Below are 19,894 nucleotides of genomic sequence, written 5' to 3'. Positions count from 1 at the left end.
TGCGTTCGTACGCGTTGCGTTCCGCGTGCATTCCCGTCCGCGTTTGTAATGTGAACGCGGCCTTATAGGATAACAATAACAGTCAATGCCATTGCAGACTTGTCTGAGAATTATAAACATAGCATTATTTTCATAAGAGCAGAGCAGGATAGTTCAAAAGGCAATCTAGGCCACTGTCTGGGGCCTAGTAGGCATCAAGGGGCACAGGTGCCACTTTTTCAGACCACTCTGCCACTTCAGCTTACCAAAAAGGGCTATAGGAGGAAGTAAGAGGTAGTACCAGTTGTTAATTTAATTCTGGGTACACACAATACGTTTTTCAGTTTGATTCTCCACTCGATTCTGCGCTCAATTCTCTTATCTTCCGCTCATTTTTCTAATCTTTTTTCCATTCACTTCTACGAGAAATCGAGCCAAAGAACGATCGGAAGGAATATCTGACATGTCGGAAATTATCTATTGAACCGATCTATCGGGGGTAAAAAAACGTATGGTGTATTCCCAGCAATAGGATTCAATTGTTAACTTTAATGGTTAACAATCAGTGCCAGGCAGCGCTGAGGAGTGGATCGGGATTCCCTCTGACGTCCCGACATCCATGACGTCGGTGACGTCATCCCGCCCGATCGCCATGGCGACCGGGGAAGCCCAGCAGGAAATCCCGTTCTGAACGGGATTTCCTGCTTACTCTGATCGCCGAAGGCGATCGGAGTGGGTAGGGGGATGCCGCTTGTCAGCGGCTATCATGTAGCGAGCCCTTGATTTAAAAAAAAAATAAAAAATTTAAAAGTGCTGCGCTGCCCCCTTGCCGTCAGAATTGGAACGGCAAGGGGGTTAAAGTGGATCCGAGATAAACTTTTACTCATTGCATAATTGTGTTCCTTTCATATAGTTTATAGGGCATTCCTCAAGCCAAATACTTTTTTGTTTTTGTTTTAATACTCTAATTCCCTATAAAGTAAACAAGCATCGCCAACAGCTCCTCCAGCGCCTTGGCACTCTGAGACCCATGTAGCATGAGCTTATGGGAACCCAGTTTGGGCAGGAGGAGGAGGAGGTTACTAGCCAGAAATTTCAGAGGCAGAGGGGAGGTGGGGAGGGGAGTGAAGTTTTCACAGGCTGAGGGGTGGAGATGCAGAGCAGCTTGCCTGTGTAATGATCGCAAGCAGAACATGGCTGCTCTCATTGTATCACAGGAAGAAATAATCACATACTGTTGAAGCTGTTTACAGCTATACTTGCTGTGTAAACTAAACTTTAGATATAATATATGGACAAGTTACTTGTTATAGATAGTTTTTCATCTCGGATCTGCTTTAAAGACAGGAGATAAGCTTAGTGAATTTTGGCCACGGACATTACCTTGCACATCAGTTGTCCTTTCAGTTACAACTTACAGCAGCTAATATAGTGTGAAAGGACCCCAAGCGGAACTTACTGAGCTTTGCACAGCTTTTCCCAGGCCTTATGGAATTTCACAGGATCTTCAGCCTTTGTGGACGGTTCCAGCTCCGCGGAGTCTATATACTGCAGCAATGGAAAAGATATGTTCATATTAGGTGATATACTATGGCAATACAGTTACTGTTATGCTTACTGTGGAGGTGAAATGTATCTGCCCCCTTCCTGCTGCTGCGTATTGCTCACACCGAATGGTTTATGATCTTCGAATGTTGAAACAGCGTAACCACTCTGGGACTGCCTAACGCAGGATTGCGGCCGCACAGTGGCTCCCCCAGGACCACCTAACGCGGAATTGCGTCATCTCGCGATGCACGAGGTTAGCAGCGAACGAGCGCTCACTCAAGTGCCGTTCCCTGCAGGGGGACACAGTTGGGAACTACAACTCCAAACTGTGTTTTTTTACATGTGTCACTTTCATGCACCGTAAACTCAGGGGTCTGTTTTCCTGTATATGGTATTCAGTCTACATGGAAGGCCTCTTGAGGACCAGAGCCAACCTTTCACTTTATAAATAGTGATTACTGTGATTGGCTCACAGTAACCACCAGGTCAGGACCCAATGAAATTTGCTCCAAGATAGGAAGCTCTGCTGTCAGCAGAGCGAGCGGGTTGCGGTATTGCAGTACTGGGAAGCACACCGAATGTGGAAGTTGAAACCTACGCCCTGGCAGGCTTAGGCGGACGAAAACCGGTGTAGATTTCAACTTCTCCTTGTGGCCCATACTCACGGGCTACAATTGTCGCCGCAACACGCGGCGACAGGTCGCCCGTGAGTATGGGCCGTCGCACGAGCGCGCACCCCGAACTGTCGCCCGCCGCTGATGTCGCCAGGTGATTGAAAGTTTCAATCGCCTGGCGACAGTCGCCGCCGCACCTCTGCCGCAACTGTCGCTAGTCCGCGTGAGTATGCGGACTAGCGACAGCAACCTCCATTGAGAATGCGGAGCTTCCGGCGGGGGAGGAGGAACGTCGGCGACAGCTTCCGTCGCGCCGCTGGTCCCTCTTCCGCATGTGTACGCGGAGGGACCTGGCGAGGAGCTGTCGCCGGCCTGTCGCCGACACGCTCACGTGTGCTGGCGACAGGCAACTTTTGCTGCCCGTGAGTATGGGCCATTAGACAACAACATTCAGAGTCAGCCTGGGAGAGCTTAGCACAGCATGGATTCCATTCCTTACCATTAAGTTCAGCTTGTGATTAATGGCCAGTGCGGAGTGCTCTAGAGCCTTGAAGACGGAAGTGTAGCAGTCGCTCAGCTTGGTGTACTTTCCAACCAGGGCTATGGAGCAGGTCTGCAGTAATCTCTCATACCTGATGGGAAACAATTAGGTTTGTCACAGATCACTCATGTTCATACTTGTCATGTAATGGTATAACGTATTTCAACATTAACCACTTCACCCCAAAGCGGTTTTTACCGTAACGGACAAGAGCAATTTTCACCTTTCAGTGCTCATCCCTTTCCTTTGCCAATAGCTTAATCACTACTAATCACAATGAAATGATCTATATCTTGTTTTTTTCACCACCAATTGGGCTTTTTGGGGTTGATATTTGTTTTCAGTAATTATTTTCTATGCATTTTAAAGGGAAAAACAAGGAAAAAAAATGAAAAAAATACACTATTTCTCCAATTTCATCCCCTATAGTTTTAATATAAACACTGCTACTGTGCATAAAACCCACACATTTTATCTGCCTATTTGTCCTGGTGATCACAAGATTTTAATTATGTCCCTCCCTAGTACAAAGTATGGTGACAATATATTATTTGGAAATAAAGATGTATTTTTTCTATAGTGTAAGGCGCCGTTAAAGGGGAACTGAAGAGAGAGGTATACGGAGGCTGCCATATTTATTTCCTTTTAATCAATACCAGTTGCCTGGCAGCCCTGCTGGTCTATTTCTCTGCAGTAGCATCTGAATAACACCAGAAACAAGCATGCAGCTAGTCTTGTCAGATCTGACTTTAAAGTCTGAAACACCTGATCTGCTGCATGCTTGTTCAGGGGCTATGGCTAATAGTATTAGAGGCAGAGGATCAGCAGGGCTGCCAGGCAACTGGTATTGCTTAAAAGGAAATAAACAGGAGAGCCTCCATATACCTCTGTCTTCAGTTCCCCTTTAAGAGGCTCTAGCAGGATGTTTTTATAGGTCTGCTTGTCATTAAGTGGTTAATTAGAAAAGTTCACATTATTCATTGAAATTAGTCAAAAGCATCTTTATAAAAATGACTCCATAACACCCCCCACATGCCACCTTCTCCCATAAAAAACAAACACAGATGATGTCATCACACAGCTAAGTTCAAACATACACAGGGTAGTCTTCACAGCATTTAACGTCAAGTGTGGAGCTATGCAGTCCTCGTAAGGTTACATTAATATAGACACATGATACTTTAGCATTAGGACTGATTTCCACTGGGGTCCTGCGCGAGTCTGTAGCCAAATCGCTATAGCCGCTCCATGTACGGCTATAGGGATTCGGAGGTGTGCCGCAGTAAACTGCAGCATGCAATCTGAATCAGACCGGCATGTAATTCGGACGGCGACCTGAACTCTTGCACAGGACAGAAGGAAAACAGAGAGAAATGCACTCTGTATGTATTTAGAGAGTTTAGCCTGTCTAATTCCCCTTCATTTGTGTCTAATCACAAGTTGTAATTTGATCTCTCCCCTGAGTCACATGACTGCCATGGCAGAGATGGCAGATAAGCTCTTTTGAAAGCGCAGGATGTTAACAATATGTCTGTTTCCATGAAAGCAGGAAGTTGAAACTGCAGATTTATTGCAGGATTTGTATCAGCTGTATCAAAGAAATGTTTATTGTTTAAAGATGTTTATGATGTTGCATATCTTTTAGAGCAGAGAGGAGTTCCGAGTTCAGGTCCGCTTTAACTGAATAGGCAGCGTTTTCCCGTCCAAATCGAATAACAGTTGTGAATACGGGCCCTTAAAGTGGAGCTGTCAGCGATACTATCTAAAAAAAAACCCTACATATATGAGTAAATAAATACTTACTCTACTTAAATAACATATGTACTGCACTGTCCACGTTTTGATTTTAGTGACTTTTCTATTGTAAAAAAAGAGAAAATCCTTCTTAGGATTCTCCATTTTGTCTGTGTCTATCTTGAAGCCAATCCTGATGTCATTTCCTCCCTTACTCTCCTCTGCCTGACTGTGTATGCATTGCCGCCCTCCACCCAGTCTTCAGGCACTCCCACCCAGCTCTACAATAGAAAGTGCATTGTCTCAGCATGAGAAATGTTGGCCAATCAGAGAAGAACAGAGGTGTTTGTTTGTTTGTGTGTGTGTGTGTGTGGGGGGGGGGGGGGGGGGGAGAGGCTTCAGCCAATCAGGCTAGATTAGTTAAGTCTAAGGGGAAATAAAGAAGCAGAAAAAGACAGCCCAGCATGCCCGGCAACTTCCTTTGTGTGTACCAAATAAGAGTCAGGTAAACTGGGGAATGATCATTTATCAACAAGAAAAGTAATAGTGATTATAACTTCTGGATTGCCTGGTTGTTATTACTTGTTTACCCGTTAACAATAAAGAATCGATTTTTAATTTTATGCCCGACAGTTACACTTTAAGGTTTTACAACGCAGTATTCCACACACGCTACAAACCTCAGCAGATTCTCCCCAGTAGACTCCAAGCCTATGGCAGTACTGCACAGCGCATAGGAAATGTCCTCTAGAAAGGCTAGAAATGAGGGCATTTTCTTAGACAGGGCACAACAAATCTCGCATCCTCATGCCAAGTCACTACAATGCCAGAAAGAGCCAGTTACTCAGCACAGAATAGATGTACGCACTGTAACAGCCAGGGGCGGGGCCAGAAATCAGCTTATGCACTGTAGCTCTGCCCTCATTGCATGCCTGCCAGTGTAATTGCGGTCTGACACCCACAGCGGTGGATCCCAGGGTGATGCTGTGACTAACTAGATCCAGTTATAGCGCCCCAGTGATGAGCCGGAATGCACCATGTACTATTTAAATCACGTTGCCCAGCAGCCAAGGATGAGGCCGGCGGCGATCAAAAGACTTAAACCGACACTTTGATGTAACTGGGCTGATACTGTGCAACGGCGTTACCTAGTGGCAGCCATTTTTCCTATTACCACAATTCACTAACCTTATCTCCTGTCCTTAAAGGGGTTCTTCAAGGTCTTTTTTTTTTTAAGTTTCACTTATCTGGGGCTTCTACCGACCCCCTGCAGACGTCCTGTCCCATGCCGGTCCTCAGGGATCATCCGGTCCACTACCGCGTCTCACTTTCCGTTTCGCCGACTACATGTGGCCTGCGCGGCCACATGGGTCCTTGCTCCCGCTCACATTGCCGGGAGCATCCTGCGCAGGAGCAGTATGAGAAAAATTCCGCTCAGGCGCAGTGGCGGTCAACCTGTAAGTCAGCCAAATAGAAACTGAGCCTCGGCAGGGGGCTGGATGATCCTTGAGGACCGGCGTAGGACAGATCCAGGTAAGTGAAACTTTTTTTTAAAACCTTAAAGAACCCCTTTTATAATGATTCTGTGCTGTTTTTACTGTAATCATCATGGTGATAAAGCATTTAGCATTCACTAAGCAATTTACCTCAGGCAAACCTTAAAATAAGGATTATTTGTCCTTATTTTTAAGGTTTGGCGTTAAGGAGTGAATTCTAAAGTTAAGGCTTCAATCCTAAAAATAACAACAGAATTCTAAAGTTAAAGATAGGATATTAATTCACAGAGAGGAATGCAATTGATAACAACTGTAAAGTGTGTGAGGAATTATCATCTGGTCTGTCGGTAAGCGGAGTTTTACTACTGTAACAATGTAATATAAAGCATTCTGAGCCGTCTGCTGTATTTTTTACTAGTTTATGCAGAGGAATCTCTGTAGAGAGAGAAATATTCGCAGCAGGCACACGGAGAGGGACACACACAAACAAATCTTCCTGGTAGTCCAACCTCCCGCCCCCCCCTCCCTTAAGCTGCAATCTTCTACATTATTCGGCTCAGCGACGTCAGCAGGGGACCTTCTGCGCATGCGTGGACCTTCTGCGCAAGACCTGGCTAACGTCACTCAGTCAGACTGAGCCCTACTGAGCCTAGTACCGGGGGTTAACTGCGGCTAAACGGAGGATTTCTTGAGGACTGAGGGATGACGGTGAGGGATGCATCCACGCTTATGGGGCTGGAGGAAGCCCCGGGTAAGTAAAAAAATGGCCACTTGACTTATCTCTGAGTCTCTTTAAGGACTGGAGTGATTACACAACACTGTCACTGTGAAAACATATCACTACACCTTGACAAGGCAAGCTTCTTTAGTGAATTAACAATTAAAGAGACACTGAAGCGGAAAAAAAAATGATGATATTATGATTTGTATGTGAAATAAAACATTAAGATCAGATACATCAGTGTAATTGTTTCCAGTACAGGAAGAGTTGAGAAACTCCAGTTGTTATCTCTATGCAAACAAGCCATTAAGCTCTCCGACTAAGTTAGTCATGGAGAGGGCTGTTATCTAACTTTTATTATCTCAACTGTTCCTGGACTATTTACTTTTCCTCTGGCAGAGGAGAGGTCATTACTTCACAGACTGCTCTGAAAGACTCATTTTGAATGCTGAGTGTTGTGTAATCTGCACATATTATAGAATGATGCAATGTTAGAAAAAACACTATATACCTGAAAATAAAAGTATGAGAATATTTTCTTTGCTGCTAATCTTCTAGTAATTATTCATAGTACACAACCAATTCACTATTTCATAATTTTTTTTTTTTCGCTTCAGCGTCTCTTTAAAATACTGTTTGATGTGGCGTGAAAAGTTTTCACCTGCCTTATTATCAGCAGTATGACCTTACTAAATTGTGGCCTATGTTGGACATTGGGGCTTACGCCGGCAAAGGCCAATATCAGGCACAGTCCGACATAGGATTAGAGAGGGTTAAGTGGCTTGCCTCATCTGAAGGAACCCCTCCCATAGCAGCTTGCTATTTGTATGCACCTTGTACATGTGCTGAATGACAATACACTGAGGAGATGAATGTGCCATTTGTGATGCCGATACACTTTCCCCGCATGGCCTGATGGGACGCGAGGCCTATCCATCACTCTGCTCACCTCATGGAAGGAATTTGTCAGTCATTCTGACACCTTCAATAAGCTGAGCTGCAGCACTGCTTCTGATGAGGCCCGTATAAGGGGTAAAAAAAAGAGAATCCTATATATTGGTTTCCACTGCGCCGTTATATTAGCCCTCAAGATAAAGCCACGATGGAAGCCACATAAATAAGGATGGAAATGACTCCTTCCGAGCCTGCAGGCCCGACAAAGGAGTTTGTAACTCGGATATATATACCGGTACATCCTTTTATGCTGAATATATTTGCCATGCATGAGATTCTAGCAGTGATTGTCCCTGAATTGTATCTATCATTTGTCAAGGGCAAATCTACATTGCAGGCACTGACTATACTTGTCTAGGTCAAATACATTGCAGTCTCTGTTATCAACTCAACAGCAAACTGTTAACAATCTCAGATAATGCGGCAGTTAAAGGGAACTTGAAGTGAAAGACAGATGGAAGCTGCCATATTTGTTTCCTTTTAACCTATTGGGGACCAACTGTCTAATCTCCCTTAAAGGGGAACTGAAGAGAGAGGTATATGGAGGCTGTCATGTTTATTTCCTTTTAGACAATACCAGTTGCCTGGCAGCCCTGCTGATCCTCTGCCTCTAATACTATTAGCCATAGCCCCTGAACAAGCATGCAGCAGATCAGGTGTTTCAGACTTAGAAGTCTGATCTGACAAGACTAGCTGCATGCTTGTTTCTGGTTTTAATCAGATACTACTGCAGAGAAATAGACCAGCAGGGCTGCCAGGCAACTGGTATTGATTAAAAGGAAATAAACATGACAGCCTCCATATACCTCTCTCTTCAGTTCCCCTTTAAGGACCAGGTGAATTTGCATGGGGGGGCGGGGTCAGGCAGCCAGATCACCACTTTTGGTACCTGGGCATTGTGTCCCCCCTGTAGCCAGATGGCCTCCCTGTAGCCAGCAGCATTTACTCACCTTCCAGGCTCCAGCGATGAGCCGCAATGAATCCCTCCGCTCTTGCCGGCATCCCCGCTCGTAGTGCTGCTCAGTTACGGGTCGAGGCTTGATGACGTCATCAAGCCGGGACCCGGCACTGACGTTAGAGTCAGTGGGGATGCCGGTGTAATGTCTGATTGCGCTGCCCGGATGCTCCCTTCCACACTGAGTAGCACGCATGCTCAGTGTGAAGGTAATGATGCTGCTGGAGATAAAATACGAAATATCTCCGCTCCCACACCTCTTACACTCCCCAAATTTTGAGGGTAGGGAGTGGACCCCCCCGAACGACCTTTATGCCAAATTGCAGCCCACGAGACCCGCTGGTTCAAGAGATAGATTAGAGAAATCTATCTCGGGAACCAATGGGTCTCGGGGGCTGCAGTTTGGTATAGAGATAGTTCGGGGGGTCCCCTCTCTACCCTGAAAATTTGGGGAGTGTAAGAAGTGTGGGAGCGGAGATATTTAGTATTTTACCTCCAGCAGCATCATTCAATAGGAAATGTGGCCGCACAGTCTCCTACTGCGCATGCGGGGCAGCGCAAATCCACAGGCAGCTTAATCAGACACAACACCGGCCAGTTTATTAACATTGTACAGCGCTGAGATCTACCGCAGCGCTGTACTGGGGACAGCCACGTCACTTGACTGTCCCCTGGAGCAGCACACAAAGTGATCGCTCTCATAGGCTGATGCCTGGCTATGAGAGTGATCGCCCTGATTGGACTTTGGGGGAGGGTAAAAAATTAAAAAGAAATAGCCTTATTATTTTTAAAAAAAGAAATAAAAAAAGCCTGCAGCAGCAATCAGATCCCACCAACAGAAAGCTCTGTTGGTGGGCAGAAAATGAGGGCACATTCATTTGTGTGCTAAGTTGTATGGCTGTGCAGCACACTGTTAAAGCAGCAGTGTGCTGAATTGCAAAAAAAGTCAAATGATAAAAATTGTAGGACGCTGCGTTTTAAATTAATTCAAATAATTATGTTACACCGCCTCCTGCTGCCTTCCCTCAGGTTCGGGATATCCCCTTATCCCTTCCTAATCAAGATAGACTTCTATATAAAGAGAGTGGCGCTGGAATTAATATACTTTTATTTTCATATAAAAATTCAATAGTGAAGATGAAAAATCATCAAGAGAAGCCACATAAAAATGGAGGGAGAAATTCCCACAATACTATACACTTTTTCATAAAATGTAAAAAAATTATATAAAAAAAACCATAAAAATCATGAGGGTTTTGCCCACTCAAGTGCATAGACCAGGTTCAGGGACTTCTAAAAATTGGAGCTGATTTTAGAAGCCCCTGAACCTGGTCTATGCACTTGAGCATCATATGGGCAAAACCCTGATGATTTTTATGTATTTTTATATACTTTTTGAAAAAGCGTATAGTATTGTGATAATTTCTCCTTCCAATTTGATGTGATTTCTCTTGATGATTTTTCATCTTCACTATTTCAATTCTTATATGAAAATAAAAGTATATTGATCCCAGCGCCACTCTCTTTATATATAAGAATTGTAAAAAATGGCCTGGTCAGTGTGTGTGTGTGTGGGGGGGGGGGGGGGGGGGGGTAAGCCTGTGGTCTTTAAGTGGTTAAACAAACAAGAACCAGTCAGAGAAAAGTTGAGATAAGTGCTTCAGAAAACAGCACAGAAGCTGACAAAGCTTAGTCAAAGAGCTCAGAGAAGCTCTTTTGCATAGATAACAACTGAAGTTTCTTAACTCTTCCTGTACTGGAAGACAATGAGACTTTTTTTTTTGCTACTAATGTTCTATTTCTTAGCTGTACTACACTTACAATTCATTATCTCATACGTTTATTTTCACTTCAGATTCCCTTTAAGTGTACATTTAAAAGCACTACATGTTATATGGGGGAGTGAGTTTTGTCAATAGTTGAATATCAGTAATTTTAGGGTTATTATGCTATCATATGTTATCAATACTATATTATTGGTAGTGTGAAACCTTGCACACACGAGATAACAAAAAATTGAGGAAAATGAACAATGGATCGTTCTGATATCGGCGGGTAAAAAAATTAACAAACGACGGTTATACCATACCCCCCTTTAACACATCAGTTCACGTAACGTAAATGTCGTGGAAGATAGACTGTCGAGTGATCTTTCACGATCGACACGATCTATCTTTCAGAGTGTCCATAGCTTTACTGATATTCTTTATCAGTCTATCATATCTTATTCTCACACTAACCTCCCTCCATCTATGCCTAACACTAACTTACCGCACCTCCGCCTAACACTAACACTGCCACTATCAAACGCCACAAACCAGTGTCACCACCGCTATGGAGTTCAGCCACATGTGTAGCCAAACTCCACTGCTGCTTTTTGCACTTTTCAAGAGAGCCCGAGGTGGGGTTTTAAATTTAAAAACAACAACTAGACTACGTGATCAGGGAGGCTGGGCGGATCAGGTAGCCGTCATCCCCGCTGCTCTCTGAGCTCCGTTGGCCAGATATCTTTTAGTTTCTCTATCGTGACCTAAAGGGGTCACGATACTGGAAGGAGAGAGATATTCTCTTCCAGCAGGGGAGCGGCAAGTGCACGGCTAGACAGAGACAGCTGCTCAATGGCAGCTGGGGAAAGCCTGCAGGAATTCCCCTAGTGGGCGTTTTGAGCAGGGTATCCCCCTCCTCCTATTACCCTCCAAGATAGCGACAAGTATCGTTGCTAATTTCGGCAGGCTATAGCGCATGTCCCATCTGCCCCCCTCACCACCTCGGATTCTATGTAACACCGCTATATATAACTCCACAGTCACATACCTGCTGTCCCGTATTATATGAATTACAGCTGTAGTTGGTAATTGGATAACTTAACATGGGTACCTATGGTGGTGTCCAATTCCTGGCTACGAATCACACCTAAATTACTTACTTCTATTATTTGCAGTTACCATATGTTTGGTCAAATACGACACACTTTTTCTCTCCCCAAAATTGGAGGAAAAAGTCACTGCGTCTTCTATGCCAATTACAGGGAGTTCCCGACTTACAAATGCCCGCCGTTACAAACCGCCGACCAGCAGTGATGTCGGGGACTCCCTGTACATTCCCAATGTTTCCTCTGCTCCCCCCTCCTTGTGTCCTCCTCCGCTCCCAGTGTACAGTCATAAGGAGTGGCAGCACAGCTCACCTAATCCATCAGAGCCCGCTGCGATCAGGGACCTCTCCTCTCATTCACTGCTCCCCTAGTGACGACTTCTGCTGATGAGACTAGGGGAGCCGAGAGAGAGAGAGAGAGAGAGAGAGAGAGAGAGAGAGAGAGAGAGAGAGAGAGAGAGAGAGAGAGAGAGAGAGAGAGAGAGAGAGAGAGAGAGAGAGAGTGGAGAGGTTTCTGATCACTGATCAAATTGATGGATTAGGTGGGCTGTGTTGCCACTGCTTATAACTACACAAGGGGAGTGGAGGAGGACACATGAGGATATAAGGTAACAAGTGGGGGACACATGTGGGACACAGAAGGACACATGGACAACACAGGAAGACACAAGGGGGAGCAGAGAACACATGTGAGACACAGAAGGACACATGGGGAGTCGGTGACACAGGAGGACACGAGGTACAAGGGGTACACATTAATTGGGGAAGAACATCTACTTTGACCATGGACACACCAGATTTAGTATATTTTTTCCTCTGTTTTTTTTTTGCCCTCTAAACAGTGGCGTAGCAATAGGGGGAGCGATCGCATTGGGGCCCTTGGGCCACAGGGGGCCCGAGGGGCCCTCTCTCAACCACAATATTGTCTCTCTAGTGGTCCTGTGCTGGTAATAATCATTTCTATAGATGCTTTAAATAGTAGTAATCATTAACAAACTGTCCCTCATCCCCTTCTTGCACCTCTGACACTGTGGTTGTCCTTGGCAGGTTTTGGTGCGCCGTATCAATTGCTGTGTATATAGGGCTTGGGGGGTCCATGTAAAACTTGCATCGGGGCCCACAGCTCCTTAGCCATGCTACTGCCTCTAAACCTAGATGGGTCTTATAGTCTGGAACGTCTTATACGATAAAAAATACGGTATACCTATTTTCCTTGCAAGTAACGCTGTGGATTCTGCAGCACAGCAATCCATATGTCTCTTTAAAAATACATTATTTGGAACAGCTGGAGATATGAGATCTGGCGCTGTGAAAAATCAATATTCTTTATGGAGGAATGGACACATATGTTACAGCCGCTACAAGCTGAGCGTGGAGGTTGATACGGTGGTGAGCAGGAGGTGAAGCAGGTTGCATCCTCATGCTTAATTAAGGAGCTATGTAAAAAAAATAAATGATTAAGTGAAAATCAAATCTGCCTATAACAAGTCGTTTAACAGTCATGGGGGCTAATGACTGCATTCAGCTAACTGGCAGGCGTCCAGATCAAATCTCAGGCACAATGAGCTCACATCTCAGGCACAATGAGCTCAAATCTCAGGCACAATGAGCTCAAATCTCAGGCACAATGAGCTCAAATCTCAGGCACAATGTACCTTGCGAGGCTGTTCAAATTGGGATCATTAGAATGACAGATTAGATCTCTGACAGAGAAAGAGAAAAAAAATTACATATTGTTCAAGAGGATATGTGAATTCCAAGTATACAGATTCTAAGTCCGATTCACTTTGTATCGGTCACGTTTGGGGATGAAATAAAAGTTTTATGCAGTTCTTTGGTGCCGGATCCTGTTCTTCACCAATACAATTTCCACTACAAAGCACTATAGCTAATCGCAATCGCTAGCGTTTTGTAAGCGATTTCTTCACAGTTTTCTGGTGATTTTGGTAGTGATTTAAAAAATTCTAAGCTTTTTGCCAGCGATTGTGATAGCGATTTGCGATTAGCGTTTTTAATTCTGATTGGTCCTTTCAATGAATTTCAATTTTTTTAGTGTGCTGTAATTTAAAAACGCTAGCCAATCGCTCTGTATAGCGATTTATGAGTGATTACGTCAGCGTTTATATACTTTACATTGCAGAAACGCTAACGCAAAACGCTAACGCTCAAAAATGTTGCATGTCCAGCGTTTGCGATTTTGGTTATCGCAATCGCTCCAGTGGTATTTGGCCCATCCAATAACATTAGCTGAGCGTTAAGGGAAATCGCTAGCGTTTTGAATCGCTCCCTAAACACTCAAAAAATCGCTCTAGTGGGTTCCAGCTCTTAGGCCAGAAACCCACTTGGAGCGATTTTCTGAGCGCTTTACGATTTGAAAACTCTTGTTAATGTAATGCTATGGAAGTGATCCCACTAGAGAGATGTGATTTTATAAACATACCCCATAGCATTGCATTAGCAAGAGGTTTCAAATCAATAACGATTAGAAATCGCTCCTAGTGGGTTTCTGGCCTAAAGGTGGCCATACATTAGGCGACTTGGCGGCCGATCGACCATCCTATTCATTTTAATCGAATCGGATGAAAATCAGTGCTGCCAAGAGCATGACGATGATTGATGATGCGACCAAGAATTGAACTTCATCCCAATCAGTAGCTGATATCCCCTTCTCCATGAGAATTATTTTACTTTTCACAAATGGATCATCAGGAGGCTCTGTATGGCTGATATTGTGGTGAAACCCCTCCCACAGTGTGATGTCAGGACCATGGCCCTGACAGTTTCCTGTCTGTGAACCTCATTGCATTGTGGGACACTGTTTCCAACCGCCCAAAAAAAGCAAGCAACATCTCCTTCCACTGACATCACCTGCCAGCAGTAAAAATGTCACCATGTGATAAATGTCAGAATGTAAATCAGGGAGAGGAAAGCTTTTACAATGGGCAAACACTGACTAAATCATTTATACATAATTAATGTAAAAATGAAGCACATTTTTATTACATTATTTTCACTGTCAGATACAGTCAGATACTCACCTAAGGAGAGGGAAGGCTCGGTCCTAATGAGCCTTCCCTCTCCTCTCCCGGTGCCCGGGCCCGCGCAGGATCCCCCGTGGCAGTATTCGACCAGTTCGGTCAAATACTGCCACTTCCGCATGCCGAAGGGACCTTTCGGAAGCCTTCGGGAGCACTCGAGCTCCCGATGACGCGGCCGCTCCATACTACGCATGCGCGAGCGCCCTCTCTGACGCGCTCGTGCGTACGTAGTATGCAGCGGCCCGTCTTCGGAAGCCCGAGTGCTCCCGAAGACCTCCGAAGTTCCGAACGGGGAGCCAGCGCAGCACCGAGGGCACCGGGAGAGGAGAGGGAAGGCTCATTAGGACCGAGCCTTCCCTCTCCTTAGGTGAGTATCTGACTTTTTCTTTTTTTAACCGGTACCCATTGGCTTTAAAGTGGCACTTAAGCCAGGAATAAATATTCAGTTTTACATGCCTGGGGCTTCCACCAGCCCCTTCTAGCCATCCCGTGCCCTCGCAGTCACTCACAGAGCCTCTGCTCCCCCTCCGCCAGCTAGTTTACTTTTCACTAACAGGCCCGACAGGCCTGGACACGCGTGTTTTTCTTTGCGTTCCCATCTGCAATACTGGCCTGCGCCTGTCCAGGACGCTATTGAGGACGGGAACAAGAAGAAGGATATGCGTGGCCAGGCCTGTGCAGGCACAGAAAGCCCGCCGGCTCCCTGTCATGGCCTGTCAGTGAAAAAAAAAAAAACTAGCTGGTGGCGGGGGACCGGATGCTCTGTGAGTGACTGTGAGGGCACAGGGCGGATGCAGGGGGCTGGTAGAAGCCGCAGGCAAGTAAATATTATTTTTATTCCTGGCTTAAGTGTCCCTTTAATGCTTGGTTTTCGATCCCTTTTAGTCCCCTATATTTTTTTTTTGTGGTTTTGGGTCACTCCGAGCTGCTTGGTTACTCTGTTAATATATTTAAATTACAGACAAGTAACTGGACTTTTAATTAAATCTGAACTGAAAATAAACGAATGAGACAACTAGCAACGTAACCCACCCAGCCTTCCAAGCAAAGTGAAAGACAGTCTACTAATTCTTTCAGCAACTTTCTATCAAAGTGTTGTCTTTTCTTAAAAGTTCTTGTAGCGTGGCTAATCTGCTGGAGCAGTGAGGAAATACTGACTAAGAATCCAGTGTAAGTATTGCTTTTGCCACATGTAATATTTTACAGGTTTAAAAGCATATTTCATTAGTGAATTCAGGAGAGCAGATCTACGTCTACGCTATGCTACTGCTACTCTGATAAGACACCCTAACTCTGATAAGGCATGCTAACTCTGATAAGGCGTGCAATGTGTGATAGTCCAACCCCAATGTATTTAATTATTCAAGATACCAACATTTAAGTCAATCATCCTGGTTCCAGCATCAAACACACATATATCCATATATGGCTCTATATGGGTATGTAACCCCTCCCTCTCAGCAATGTTTAGCCTAGGCTATGTTGTCACAACGCCTTCTTCTCCCGCTGCATGCTGGAAGACCAGGTATTGTTTCTGCTCACTTCAGAGCACACAGCAAACAAACATTCCTCAGTGATGTAACAAATATTTATTCAGTTGTAATTAGTAAAATTCCTCTTTAACCCATAAGCAGCTTCAATAGCGTTATCTCGCTTGAGATAAGTGCACTGCTTTTGACCCTCAGTCGTCGTTGTGCTGTAAGTTCTCTGAATGCTTTGATGTCTCTCTGCTGGCAGAAAATATAGAAACTGAAAGCAGAAGTCCTCTGTTATTGTCTCACACTGCCATCTAGTGACAAATGGCTATAAATACACATTACAGCAGTGCTAATCACAATACAAGGAAAAGTAACAAATACAAAGGTGCTAAAATATATTAGCCTGGAGAACTTGCAAGCCTCTAAATAAATTGGCTGCTAAAGGATTAAAAGGTAGTAAAAGTAATGGACTGATTGTTGTTCACCCGGCTTCACATCTAATACTGTGAATAGAAATGAATGACCACTCGTACCTATCGGCCATTCTTTGCCACTTCAGAAGATGTCTGCTTTTCTCGTCGTCCACTGGAAGGTTCAGTCTGTGTTTTAAGTACTTGATGATCCCTTGTTCCTCCAACAAGATGGGAACTCGGTAGGTAGAGGACACATCGTGAATGAAAATTACCTGGAAGGGGAAAACAATAAATAAATATTCGCTGAGTAATTTATTGGCAAGAAGTGTACATGCTGAGAGTGTACAATTGTCCAATGAGGAGTCTCAATGTATATCAGTTTCAATTACAAGCATTTTTAAATACCACCACATGTCAAGTCAATATTTTTGCTTATTATAGAAGGTAGTTTAACCACTTGAGGACTGCAGTGTTAAACCCCCCTAAACACCAGGCTAATTATTGCTAAATTGGCCACTGTAGCTTTAAGGCCTTGCTGCAGGGCCGCACAACACAGCACACGAGTGATTCCCCCCCCCCCCCCCTTTTTCCCCTCCACCAACATCGCTCTCTGTTGGTGGGGTCTGATTGCTCCACAGTTGTTGTTTTTTTTTATAAATATTTTTTTTATTTATTTTTAATACATTTTGCTTTTTTTTTTTTTTTTTAATTTGTCCTCCCCTGCACCCTCCCCCCGCCAGCCAATCAGGGTGATCAGCCGATCACTGCCCAGCCTCAGGAGGGGACAGCCGTGTCACACGGCTGTCCCCAGTACAGCGCTGCTGCCGATCGCATCGCTGTACAAGTAAATAGACGGCGATCACGCCGTCTAACAGTCTCCCGAGCGGTGATTGCCGCTCGGAGACTGAATAGGGGGCGGAGCTCCACCACCCGAGCAGGAGATGCACGCGCAGCCTGCGCGCGATCTCCTGCAAAATGCAGCCCCAGGACTCGACGCCAATTGGCGTTAGGCGGGCCTGGGGCTGCCAAAGCGGCCACGCCCATTGGCGTGAGGCGGTCCTAAAGTAGTTAGAGTGGGCCGAACTCTTGCACAGGACAGAAGGAAAACCTAGGAAAATGCACCCTGTATGTATCTAGAGAGTTTAGTGTGCCTAATTCTTCCTCATCTGTGACTAATCACAAGTGTAATTTGGTCTCTCAGCTGTGTCAGCTCAGGAATTTCCTCTGCCATGGCTGAGCTGCTAATTGGTAAACACAGGTTGTTAACCCTATGTCTGCTTCCATGAAAGCAGGAAGTAGACACACTGCAGATTTATTGCAGGATTTCTATAAGCTGTAACAAAGAATTTTTTTCTTTAAAAGGTTATTATGCTGTTGCTTATCATTTAGAGCAGAGAAGAAGTTCTGAGTTCAAGTCCGCTTTAAAGCAAACCTGTGAGCTTTGGGGAAGCCACATGTAGATACTTACCTCAGGAGGGAGAAGCCCCTGGATCCAGAAGAGGCTTCCCTCCTCCTAGCGACATAGAGGTAACATCCTGTGTTTACTAAATAGCTGCTCTGCCATGGCAGAGGTGATACCTGAGTTGACACTGCTGAAAGATCATGCTAATCCTGCATTCAAAACTTTCAAAACTTTTTCTGCTGTTATGATTTGGCGTTATCACATACTTAAGGAGCACTGGCCCTTTAGTAGTCAGTGCCAAACAGTTGCATGCTGGTTCATACCAGGAAAAGAATTCTCTTCATTTACTATATAGCATTCACTGAAATCAAAACGTGGACAGTACAATACATGTGTTATGTAAGTAGATCAAGTATTTATCTACTTATATATGTGTGTTTTTCCCTCGCATAGTATGGCTGATCCTACTGCTTTAAAGGGATCATTAACAGAGAGGGATATGAATGTTTCCTTTTAAACCATACCAGTTGCCTGGTAGCCTGTTGATGTCTTTGGCTGCAGTAGTGGCTAAATCACACCTGAAACAAGCATGCAGCTAATCCAGTCTGACTTCAGTCAGAGCACCTGATCTGCATGCTTGTTGAGGGGCTGTGGCTAAAAGTATTAAAGACACGGAATCAGCAGGAGAGTCAGGCAACTGGCATTATTTTAAAAGGAAAAATCCATATCCTTCTCAGTTTAGGTTCCCTTTAAATTTTGTTGGATGAATTCGATAGGCTTCAAGGACCTTCAACACCCTCCTGTAATGAATCCAGGTAACATACAACAGGCAAAACATGTTTTTTCTGACCTTTTCCAATAGTGGCCGATAAGCCCATCGAATAAAGTATAACATAATACTGAACTAAAAAGACACAGTTTCTACCTAGTTTGTGACCTTCTCGACAACATTTACATCTACAAAATACTTCAGAAGAAGCCAGATATTATTTATTCCTGCAGCTCATCTCTGTATAAAGCAGTTCATCATCCACAACACAGATTACTTCCTTTCTGGATAGTTATCTCCAGTTTTTATTTACATCGTTTTAATGTTCAGCAATCTGCAGCGCCCATAAAAAGCGACTTTTACAGAGAAGGTCACATTACGCTTCAGATATCCGTTATTTATCACGGGATAGTCATTCTCTTTTGAAGCGGATAATGGCAGTTTAAGGCAACCGCTAATGTGTTTGATATCATTCCTCCATACTCCACAATTCCTCAGCGCTCCTTATTGCAGCCATCTGCAGTAGCCCAGTGCCACAACTACTCAACAGGGTCGGATCGCAATAAAACAGTTTCATCTCAAAAACTCATAAAAAACAACATGAATGAGAACAAGATAGAAAGCTGATCCATCCTGGGTGCTTACACACAGGACCCAGATGTATCACTGCGCCTTTAAAGAATACCAGATGTAAAAAAAAAACTAATATGTGGTGGGTAGGGGAGTAAGAGCTAATACCACTCCTTCCGTTCCGCCCAGTCAGCTACTGTTCTCCTGTAACCCCTCCAGGCGCATCGCACCGCATCTAATGGAAGCGGCCCTTGCTCCCTTACCCACTGCATATTAGGGTTTTTTTGGACATCTGGTATCCTTTACAACCAACAGCATGTAAAGTGCAAGGTGTAGAAATCCTTAGGAGAGTCTTTGCACACTTCTCCACTCCCTACCAGGTTTCGGCATAAGCCGTCATTGGGGGACGATGTTGACGGCTTACGCCGAAACCTGGTAGGGAGTGGAGACGTGGGCAAAGACTCTCCTAAGGACTTCTGTACCTTGTACTTTACGTGCTGTTGGTTTTAAACATGCAGTGATACATCTGGGTACTGTGTATAAGGACCCTCCATGTGAGTATCAGCTTCCTATCTTGTACTCACTCATGTTGTTTTTATGAGTTTTTGAGGTTACATTGTTTTATTGTGATCTGACCCATTTTTGTGCTGGCTTTATCTGGGTGATGGTCACCTGTTGAGTGGTTGTTGCACTGGGTGACTGCATATGGCTGCAATAAGGAGCGCTGACCAATATGTGGCTGCTGCCTGCCTGGACCTCTGACCTGTCCACCAATATGTGATTGCTGGCTGCCTGCCCGGACCTCTGACCT

At 44.6% G+C, this 19,894-nt stretch overlaps 1 protein-coding gene across 5 annotated transcripts in view; it reads right to left on the bottom strand.

The window, feature by feature from the left end:
* The window catches only part of CTPS2 (CTP synthase 2), a 300,027-nt gene that overhangs the window by 168,489 nt on the left and 111,644 nt on the right, over positions 1-19,894 (bottom strand). For all 5 annotated transcript variants that reach the window (XM_068270769.1, XM_068270771.1, XM_068270768.1 and 2 more), the window contains 3 exons: positions 16,463-16,614; positions 2,641-2,773; positions 1,439-1,527 (listed from right to left, as the gene is read on the bottom strand). In XM_068270769.1, coding sequence (XP_068126870.1) covers positions 1,439-1,527; positions 2,641-2,773; positions 16,463-16,614 — 374 coding nt within the window. The remainder of the gene's footprint in view (positions 1-1,438; positions 1,528-2,640; positions 2,774-16,462; positions 16,615-19,894) is intronic.

Source organism: Hyperolius riggenbachi, chromosome 2 (genome assembly GCF_040937935.1).
Source record: "Hyperolius riggenbachi isolate aHypRig1 chromosome 2, aHypRig1.pri, whole genome shotgun sequence".
Taxonomy (NCBI): domain Eukaryota; kingdom Metazoa; phylum Chordata; class Amphibia; order Anura; family Hyperoliidae; genus Hyperolius; species Hyperolius riggenbachi.
Note: the sequence above shows the minus strand (reverse complement) of the source record. Positions and strands in the feature narration are given on the sequence as shown.